This window comes from Raphanus sativus, unplaced genomic scaffold, assembly GCF_000801105.2.
Source record: "Raphanus sativus cultivar WK10039 unplaced genomic scaffold, ASM80110v3 Scaffold3654, whole genome shotgun sequence".
Taxonomy (NCBI): domain Eukaryota; kingdom Viridiplantae; phylum Streptophyta; class Magnoliopsida; order Brassicales; family Brassicaceae; genus Raphanus; species Raphanus sativus.
This window is the reverse complement of record NW_026618958.1, coordinates 1-10,262: the sequence shown is the minus strand read 5'-3', so window position 1 is coordinate 10,262 and position 10,262 is coordinate 1. Positions and strand designations below refer to the sequence as shown.

Genomic DNA, 10,262 nt, shown 5'->3' with positions numbered 1-10,262 from the left:
TTTATTTTTTCAAAATGAAAATTGTTATTTAACACATGTCACAACCTAAAATATATAATTGACATGTGTCGTGATCTTGTTAATTTGTAATTTTGAAAAACCAACTTTATATAATAAGATATCAATGACTAATAGAAATATTTTCACTTGAGTTTTATATCATATGATTATTTATCCATACTTGAGTGAGAGAAAAAAACAATTCTGAATATATGTATTTGTATTTTCATATCATGAAAAAACATATTCATTTATATCTATAATTTTCTGTTAGTTTTTAAAAGATTTTACTTATTAAAAAATCTTATTTTTACATGTATCTTGTATTAATACACTTACAAAGTTGGCAGAAAACGTATTTATAAAATATTTATTTATAGATATTATTTACCCCTAGTGAACCTTTTCGGCTAGATACGCCACTGGTTGTGTCATATCTGAAATCAATCTTTAGACTTTTAAAAAAAAACAGATTAAAATAGCTATCTTTGGAATTCCCGTCTACTGCATATCCATTGATCATAGCTGTGAACGAAACTATATATCTGTATGTTTCTTTAAATATCTCTGAAGCTTCTACCATACTTGCGCATTTAGAGTACATATTAATCAGAGAGCTACGAGCAGTGGACTTTTACTCTAAACTAAAATGAAGAGAAAGTCCATGAACTTGCTTGCCCTGATCAAGAACTATCGTGCATCCTGAAACACTCAGTAAACTAGCAAGAGCCAAATACTTTAAACCTTCTGCTTAGATCCATTCCATTGTATTTTCTAGCGTCAAGCATCTACGAAGACTCTGAACGACGTTGTTTAACTCACAATCACTTTGGTTTAGCTTCTCTCCCGCCAAGAACCTCCTAGACACGGTTCCTTCAAGAACCGTGCTATAACCAGCAACGACCCGAATCTTTCTCTCCTTCACCAACTTCCTCATCGACGCTACATCTTCCCACGATTTGTCTGCAGCAAAAACGCTGGACGCTAGCAAATACCCTGAAGAACACAAGGGTTCAAGCTCAAGAACCTCAGCTATTGCCTCTGTTGTAATGATCCCACTTTTCAAACGGTTCCTGCATCCACTAAGAATCGATCCCCATGCACTAACCCCCGGTTTCATGTCTTCTGGAAGGTTCTTGATTAGTTCCACTGCTGTATCAATCTCTCCAGCTCGGCTAAGCATGTCAACAAGACAAGAGTAATGCTGCAGCGAAGGTTTGTTGTGATCTTCAACCATTGATTTGAAGAACATGAGACCTTGCTTGATCAATCCCCCATGATTACAAGCTGATAAAACCGCCAGATAAGTCACCGCGTTTGGTGTGTACCCTTCTCGTTTCATTTCCTCGAATGATGCTAATGCTCTCTCCGGTAAACCGTTTATAGCGTATGCTGATATCATCACCGTCCAAGAGACTACGTTTCTACTAGGAGCTAGATCGAATGCTCTCCTCGCCATTTCTATGGCGCCGCATTTTGCGTATGCGTCAACAATGGATGTATCAACTGAGATGTCACTCGTGGCTAAGCCTCTCCTGATAGCTATTCCATGTGCCCATTTGGATTTTCTCAAGTCTGCTGAAACAGAGCATGCGTCAAGAAGATTAACCATGGTGATGGCGTTGGGCTTATCCTTCATCTTACAGAAGATTGAAATAGCTTCGTAAGGTCTTCCAGAACGGGCTAATCCAGAGATCATTGTGCTACATGACACCACATCCTTGTAGGCCATCGACTCAAACACGGTTTTTGCATCATCAACAAGACTGCAGCTTGTATATGCATCAATCAAAGAGCTTAAGGCAACTTCGTTAGACTCATATCCATGCCTGATCATCACGCAGTGTATCGACTTACAGGGAAATGGCTGCTCAAAGAACTTGCAAACCTGAAGAAGACTCACGAGAGTAACTTCATCCGCTTCAACTGCTTCCTTTCTCATCAAACTAAACATCTTAACAGCCTCTTCATATCTTTGGTTGTGTACAAACCCAGCCAAAATCGAATTCCATGAAACAATGTTTCTACAAGTCGTCTCATCAAACACTCTAAACGCTGAATCAACATCAAATCCTTTGGAATACATATCGATGAGCGAATTGCGCACAAAAACGTCCCCCAAATCAAACCCTTTACGTATAGAAAACCCATGAACTGATCTTCCCACATCAACATCCTCAAGAACAGCACAGCCCTTGAGAACATTCGTTACAGTTACACAATCAGGCTCTGTTTTGGACTCACGAACCATCTCTCGGAACAACTTCAGTCCACAAACAGGTTCTTGGCTCTGCACATAACTTCTAATTACAACACTCCATGAAATAACATCTCTTTCAGACATTTCGTCGAACAGTTTACGTGCGCTTACCGAATCAAACTCTGCATATAAAGACAATATCGAATTTTGAACAGATGAAACCCCATAGAACCCAGAACGGATCACGTAGCTGTGAGTCTTCTCTCCATCAATATAACATCGCAAACTACGACACGCGTGAATCACAAGAACCAATGTGGAGACGTTAGGCTCAAAGCCCCAAACTCTGGACTTGGAAAACCACCATAGCCCATCTTCTTCAAAGCCATGATCGAGAAACCCGAAAACGACGACGTTCCAAGAAACAGAGTCTCTCGAGGTCATAGAGTCGAACGCTCTTGTCGCGGAACACAAGTCTCCGCATTTCATGTAGAAGTCAGCGATGGAGTTCCCGACAGAGACAAAAGACTCGAACCCTCTCTTGCACAGACTCGCGTGGACGCATCTGCCTTGCGACAGCCACGAGAGCTTAGCACAAGATTTGAAAACGATGGGGAAGAGGAAAGGGTCGTTGAGTTGAGTTTCAGATGTCTGTATTATCTCTGAGTAACAAGACAGCACTTCCCGCCATTTACCGTTGGAGGAAGCTTGCTTAATCCTCGAGGACAAAGCTTGTAGCTTTGCACACATGTGTGATCCCATCTCTTCAATCTTGTGTTGTGAGAGTAAGGTCACTTATATATGAGTTTAAGCAATTACAGAACACTACACATGTAAATTGTCTTGTATTTTGGTTACATGTAGTGAACATATGAATGGTGTTCTAATCATCTTTAACGAATGCAAAACCCGAGAGATGTGAAAAAATCTCAGGAGTTTAAAACATCACCAATGAGCTCAATATTTTTAGTTTAGCTATCTAATTGAAGAAAAAGAGTTAGAACTATTTGTTTGGTGGGTTGAGCCAAACCAGTGCAGTAGTGCAACGCATGGACGACTCGTGAAAGCCCCGATAGCAAGCTATCTTAACGGGTTTTCCCCCTCAAAAAATAGAGTTAATATCTTGTAGACCCGATGATCCACATATCAGATATTAAACTGATAAGAACAGATACTACACTTGATCTTAGCCAAAAGGCCGAGAAAGGTATGAGTTGAAAGCAAGACCATGCTTCCTTTTTTATTGTGCAAGGCTTATGTCTAACTTTCTGTACCTTACCGATGTGGGACATTAGAGATAACCTCTCCTTAGTTTCCTTCAACCAAACAAACTACAATGATGAAAACATTTAGGTGGTGGTGTTAATTAAAAAACAGCGATCTATGTGAGGAACATATCTTATGGAGAAGGATTTTGACAGCTTGAGCGAAGATGGAAAACTTCAAAAGATCATCTTCCTTGGAAAACAAAAATGGAAGAATATGGTTTCTTTAATCTCTTTTGCAGTATACGTCAAAAGATGCTATTTTCATATCCCTAATAGACTTGTATTCATATTCTGTGAATTGATTGTTGTCTGTGTCCATTTTTATTGTTCCTATATTAAATATTATAGACACTTATTTTCCTCCTATAAGCCTGAGTCGTTGTTAAACAGAGTTGATCTATATAACAGCTTCTCTACGTTTCTGGCTTCTAATTAAGATGCTTATATCTTGGCACTTGTAACCACTGTATCCATGTAGTTGGTGTGTGATATGTACAGCTTTGGAGCTACCATCAGGTTTGTCTTTTGGTTTCATGTAGTATGTACAGATATGAGTGGTAGTCTAATCATCTGCAAAGATTACTAAACAGAAAAAAATATCGGGAGTTCAAAACAACACAAGTGAGCTCAATATTTTGGGTTTAGCAGTCTAGTTGAAGAAAAGAGTTGAAGAAAAGAGTTGAACTATTGGTTTGATGGGTTAAGCCAGATCCGTGCAGTAGTGCAACGCATGGACGACTCGCAGAAATCCAGATAGCAAGCTATCTTTATGAATTCCCTCCCTCAAAAAATAAAGTTAATATCGTGTGATCCGATGGACCACATATCAGATATTAAACTGATAAGAACAGATACTACACTTGATCTTAGCCAAAAGGCCGAGAAAGGTATGAGTTGAAAGCAAGACCATGCTTCCTTTTTTATTGTGCAAGGCTTATGTCTAACTTTCTGTACCTTACCGATGTGGGACATTAGAGATAACCTCTCCTTAGTTTCCTTCAACCAAACAAACTACAATGATGAAAACATTTAGGTGGTGGTGTTAATTAAAAAACAGCGATCTATGTGAGGAACATATCTTATGGAGAAGGATTTTGACAGCTTGAGCGAAGATGGAAAACTTCAAAAGATCATCTTCCTTGGAAAACAAAAATGGAAGAATATGGTTTCTTTAATCTCTTTTGCAGTATACGTCAAAAGATGCTATTTTCATATCCCTAATAGACTTGTATTCATATTCTGTGAATTGATTGTTGTCTGTGTCCATTTTTATTGTTCCTATATTAAATATTATAGACACTTATTTTCCTCCTATAAGCCTGAGTCGTTGTTAAACAGAGTTGATCTATATAACAGCTTCTCTACGTTTCTGGCTTCTAATTAAGATGCTTATATCTTGGCACTTGTAACCACTGTATCCATGTAGTTGGTGTGTGATATGTACAGCTTTGGAGCTACCATCAGGTTTGTCTTTTGGTTTCATGTAGTATGTACAGATATGAGTGGTAGTCTAATCATCTGCAAAGATTACTAAACAGAAAAAAATATCGGGAGTTCAAAACAACACAAGTGAGCTCAATATTTTGGGTTTAGCAGTCTAGTTGAAGAAAAGAGTTGAAGAAAAGAGTTGAACTATTGGTTTGATGGGTTAAGCCAGATCCGTGCAGTAGTGCAACGCATGGACGACTCGCAGAAATCCAGATAGCAAGCTATCTTTATGAATTCCCTCCCTCAAAAAATAAAGTTAATATCGTGTGATCCGATGGACCACATATCAGATATTAAACTGATAAGAACAGATACTACACTTGATCTTAGCCAAAAGGCCGAGAAAGGTATGAGTTGAAAGTTAGGCCGTGCTTCCTATTTTATAGTGCAAAGCTTATGACAGACTTTATGTAACTTACCGATGTGGGACGTTTAGAAATAGCTCACTTAGTTTTTTATTTTTCGACAAAACAAAGTACAGGGAACCCAGAACTCATGAAGAAAGATTGAGGTGGTGGTGTTAATTGGATCTCTCAATCTCAGCGATCTATGTGGGGAATATATCTTATATGGAGAAAGGTTTCGTTTATTTGAGAGCTTGAGCAAAATGGTGTGTCTCTACAGAACTTCCTAATTATTAGTCACTATGGGAAGGTGTTGTTAAACAGAATGGTAACAAGAGTTTCTCTAAGTTCCTGGCTTCTAACTAAGAAGCTCATATATTGACTTCTGCTGAGGGCCGTGCCTCAGTGGAAGCTGGTCAAGCATTAGCTTGAGGGCCAGTCTGCTTAAAATTAATTTAGGGGCCAAATAGTTTAAAAATCAGCTAGTTCATATGGTAATATGTGTTTGCCAACATGTGCAATGTGCTGATTTCTAAGCCCAACTTTGGTTTCACTATACAGTTTTGTGTATTTGTTTTTTAAAATTGTGTTTGGGGCCAAATTTTTTTTGTTGTTTCTAATCTTATATAAGTCAGGCACGGCCCTGGAGCTGACTATATTCGTAAAAAGATCGATTGGACTATTCATCTAGATAACTAATAGTTCAAAACTTTCTTAATCTCTTATAAAGCATCTACAAACACACACAACAACACATTTACTAGTTACAACACATTTACTAGTCTTGTCTTTTGGTTCCATATAGTATACATACGAACGGTTATGTAATCATCTTCTTAACGAATACAAAACCAGAGAGAGAGAGAAGAAAAAAGAATCTTGTGTTTCAAAAACAACACTAGTGACCTCTAGCCACAGTTTGCCTCGGTTGAAATGTAGACAGATGCTCCCTTCGATAATGGCTTTGTTGGTGACCTACGGTTGGGGAAGCTCTAGTGGTCCTTCGTTCCAACGGTTTCTCATTGGCAGCTACAATGAGTTCTAGCGATTCCACCACTTCTGTCATCGATGGACGGTTCTTTGGTTCCGGTTCAAGGCATTTCAGAGCCAGTTGGGCCACTCGGAAAGCCGATTTGAAAGGGTACTTTCCTTCTAGACGAGGGTCCATTATCCTCCTCAGTTTTCTTCTTTCTGAGAGATGAGGCTTGATCCAGTCTGTTAGATTGTGTTGACCGGTGGGACGGGTAGGATCAAGTGCGTGTAAACCAGTCAAGATCTCAGCTAAAACAACTCCAAACCCGTAGTTATCACTCTTTACATACAAGTGACCTGTCAGGAACCAAACACAGTTTGTATTCAAAAACCATAAAGAAGCAAAAGAAGATAAAAGACATTGTACTTTTGTAGTACCTGTAGCAACATACTCTGGAGCTGCATAACCGTGTGTACCCATAACCCGTGTTGTGATGTGAGACTGACTAGCAGAAGGACCTAACTTAGCCAATCCAAAATCTGATAGCTTTGCGTTAAATGACTGCAACAAAGATCAAACAAGTTGATCTCACTCCACACTTGTATATATCAAAATCCATAAAGCCATATGTAGTTTACTTACACTATCAAGTAGAATGTTAGAAGCTTTGAAGTCTCTATAAATGACTTGCTTCTCTGAAGCGTGCAGAAACGCTAAGCCTTTAGCTGCTCCTATTGCAATCCTAAGCCTTATTTCCCATGAGAGCGGCTGAACTACAGAACCCTCTGGAGAAACAGAAGCAGCTTCAAATCAGTGGGGTAGCATTAAACCATAATAACATCTAAAATGACTTAAAAGTAAGAAGATGGTTCTTTACTTCGGAAGAGATGATTCTCTAAGCTTCCTTTCTGCATGAACTCATACACCAGAAGCAACTCGTCACCTTCCAAGCAGTATCCCAACAGCTTCACCAGGTTCGGATGAGAAACCCTCCCAAGAAAGTTCACCTCACACTACACAGAAACAAAGAAACAAACCATCCAATAAACAAACAGAACTCCTCACTGCATACCATTGATATAAGAGTTTTACTCTACTCACTTGCCATTCCTCAAATCCTTGGAAGCTTTCGGAGTTAAGTTTCTTGACAGCAATCACAGTTCCAGTGCTGTGACTACCAGGCCCTTTCTCCTCAAGCCAGCCTTTGAAGACTTTCCCAAACCCTCCTTCTCCAAGAACGTTCTCAGACTTGAAATTTCTGGTTGTAGCTCTAAGTTCTGCAAGGCTGAATATCCTCAAGTTCGGAATGGGAAGTATCTGACCCTCAGGGCAAGCATCTCCACCACTTCCAGCAGAGAATCCACTTGTACTAGATATGTTACTTCTTGATGTTTCTGTAGTCGTTGACTTAAACGGACCTGTTTCAATTAGAAACACCATTTCAAAACAAAAACCATTCCCAGAACACTCAGTCACATAACAGATCACAAACAAATACTAATGGAACAGATCACCACTTGATCTCACAGAACTATAAGCACAACAAATCCAAGATTCTCGGAACAAACAGAGTACATAAATGATAGGCAACGTATTACACAAGTTGAAGTGAAACCTATTATAGACAGATTACTCCAAAGAAAGAAAGAAAAAGAAGAGATTTTGAGAAGACAAACCTGAACTGATATTACCAGTAGTGGTAGGTGTTGTTGTTGTTGTTGAAGGAGATTTAGATGAAGAAGACCAGCAAAGCCCCATACCGACAAACAGCCAAACTCTTTTTTTTTTCTCAATTATATAGATAGACAACTATCTCTGTTTATACACTTTTTTTCTTTTTGAAAAGATTTTTGTTTATACACTTCTTGTTCTCAGGGTTTTACACAAGTCAAGAGAAAGAACCAAAAAAAAGAGGGTGTGAATCTAAAAACAGAGACTGCTTTACAAGAAGACACAGTACTAGAGGATGGATAGAGATCGGACAACAGCTACCGTTTAAAACTGGGTGTGAAATGATCAGAGAGACAAACAAAAAAGAAGATATGTTTTTCTTCAATTCGACGAAATTGCTTTTATTTGTCATGGAGAGAGAAGAGAAGCATAAGAACGTGGTTACTTTGTTACCATGTCACTAAGAGACGAAAGAGAAGACTAAGTCTTTGAAAGAATGATGGTCCAAGGACGCAAGAGGGAGGAGCAATGAGAGGTTTATGGTCAAGTCAACTTAAAAGAAAAATTGTTTCGTCCGCCACCTTTTTAATGGGAAATCAATCAATTACACCCAAACAATTCTCAGCATTTTCTTCATCATTTTACTTTTCAACAAGTCACTATCTTTATCTGTTTGAAATAGTTGGTATTTGAATCTAGATAGTACTACTAGAATGTATACAAACCGCTTACTTGGTATTTTCGGTATATTTACTACTTGATTTAGTTTATACGATAGTATATAAGTTTTTGTTGTACTAAATTTGTTAAAAGTGAGCATTTACAGTTTTAAGTAACTGCTAAAAATGACAGAATTGCAAGTTATTTGTCATGCCTTATTATTTTTTGTTACTTGTAAACACTTTACAACTTACTTGATAATCATTGTAAGTTATTTAATATTTTTTTTTGAAATTCCAAGTTAAATAACTTTATTACTTATAAATGAATATTTCACTGCTTTCCTATGTTTTAGTTAATGTAGGGGCAAACTATAAGAAAAAAAACTCTAAGATGTTTCTATAAATATAAAAAATTATTTTAATATAACTTAGGAAAAAATGTGTTCACATAATAATTTTATTTTAATAAGAATTAATTAATTGTATACACATACAAAGATAACTAATTTAGTGGTATTTGTTTTCCAAACTTGTAGAATCAGTAGAGAAATGAAGGTGTAATTACAATTATATTTTCTTCTTAATTTTGTAAGCTAATAAGTTCTAGTAAGGAATGTCAGACTTGTGGTGGTAACCAAAATGTGGTAGTGTGAAATTTGTGGTCAGTAAAATTAAATTAAATGAAATCAATGTTGTAAGAAATACTCATATATTAGAGTGGTTAACACATTAAATTAAAAGAGCTAAGTTTGTGATAGACACAATAAACAAGAATACAACCAGATAACACATATAATATGGACCGTAAACATCAATAATCAACATATACATTTTGGTATGGTCTTGTGTTATTACAATAGCTGCAGTGGTATTTATAAATGTGTATTATAACCGGATAATACATAGAAAATATGGATTACAATGATAATATCATGAAAATTTGAACATGTAATTTGTATGTACTTTAGGATGCATAGACTTTGTAATTTATTTGTACTTCAATAAACTACATATACATAATACATATGGATTTGGTCTTGTGTTATTACAATAGCTACAATGATATTTATGAATGTGTATTATAACCAGACAATACATAGATAGTCAGAATTGTGACAGTGGTATCCATATAGTGATTTTTGTATCTGCAATATGAATGTGTACTATAACCGGATAATACATAATGAGTTCAAGTTAAATTATTATAAGAGATGGAGTAATATGTATGCATGAGTATAGACTGGATTTTACAAAATTAATCCGATAAAACTATTGATAGCCAACAAAATCATTTTGTTAGCCGAGATTTAAAATGTTGGGTACCTCCAAATAAAAGCAGTACTTTTAAAGTAGTCAGATAAAAATAAATTGATAAGGATATATAGATTTTTGGTTTCAAAAAAATCTTCTCAAAACCATTATCAAGAAGTAGAGTAATATGTATGTGTAAACCTTAACAGGTTATTACAAAAATTAATCCGGATAAAACTTCTTTACTAACTCCTATCGAAATCATCTTCTTTTTCTTCGGCAACATCACCATCATTAGTGCTATCTTCTCCACTCTTTCTTTTGATTTTAATATCTCTGGTGAATCTGCTTATCTTGCACATACCATCTGCAAACATATCATAAAAGATAAGATAAAACTAGATC

General features: G+C 36.7%; 2 protein-coding genes and 3 non-coding genes across 5 annotated transcripts; all 5 read right to left on the bottom strand.

Annotated features, from left to right (window-relative positions):
- Nucleotides 1-456: 456 nt before the first annotated feature.
- LOC130506775 (pentatricopeptide repeat-containing protein At2g17210-like) lies at nt 457-3,107 on the bottom strand. The gene has a single exon (XM_057001462.1). It carries the CDS (start codon nt 2,960-2,962, stop codon nt 752-754), a length of 2,211 nt encoding a protein of 736 aa, XP_056857442.1. The 5' UTR covers nt 2,963-3,107; the 3' UTR covers nt 457-751.
- A 107-nt stretch (nt 3,108-3,214) lies between these two features.
- Nucleotides 3,215-3,411, bottom strand: LOC130506778 (U2 spliceosomal RNA). The gene has a single exon (XR_008942114.1). It is a non-coding gene; the product is annotated as a U2 spliceosomal RNA (small nuclear RNA).
- Nucleotides 3,412-4,163: 752 nt separating this feature from the next.
- On the bottom strand, nt 4,164-4,359 carry LOC130506777 (U2 spliceosomal RNA). Its single transcript, XR_008942113.1, has one exon. It is a non-coding gene; the product is annotated as a U2 spliceosomal RNA (small nuclear RNA).
- Nucleotides 4,360-5,111: 752 nt separating this feature from the next.
- LOC130506776 (U2 spliceosomal RNA) lies at nt 5,112-5,307 on the bottom strand. Its single transcript, XR_008942112.1, has one exon. It is a non-coding gene; the product is annotated as a U2 spliceosomal RNA (small nuclear RNA).
- Nucleotides 5,308-5,999: 692 nt separating this feature from the next.
- LOC130506774 (probable serine/threonine-protein kinase PIX13) lies at nt 6,000-8,463 on the bottom strand. The gene is made up of 6 exons (XM_057001461.1): nt 7,950-8,463; nt 7,375-7,691; nt 7,151-7,286; nt 6,916-7,058; nt 6,711-6,834; nt 6,000-6,629 (listed from the first exon to the last, which is right to left on the bottom strand). Exons 1-6 carry the CDS (start codon nt 8,029-8,031, stop codon nt 6,199-6,201), a joined length of 1,233 nt encoding a protein of 410 aa, XP_056857441.1. The 5' UTR covers nt 8,032-8,463; the 3' UTR covers nt 6,000-6,198.
- Nucleotides 8,464-10,262: the final 1,799 nt, after the last annotated feature.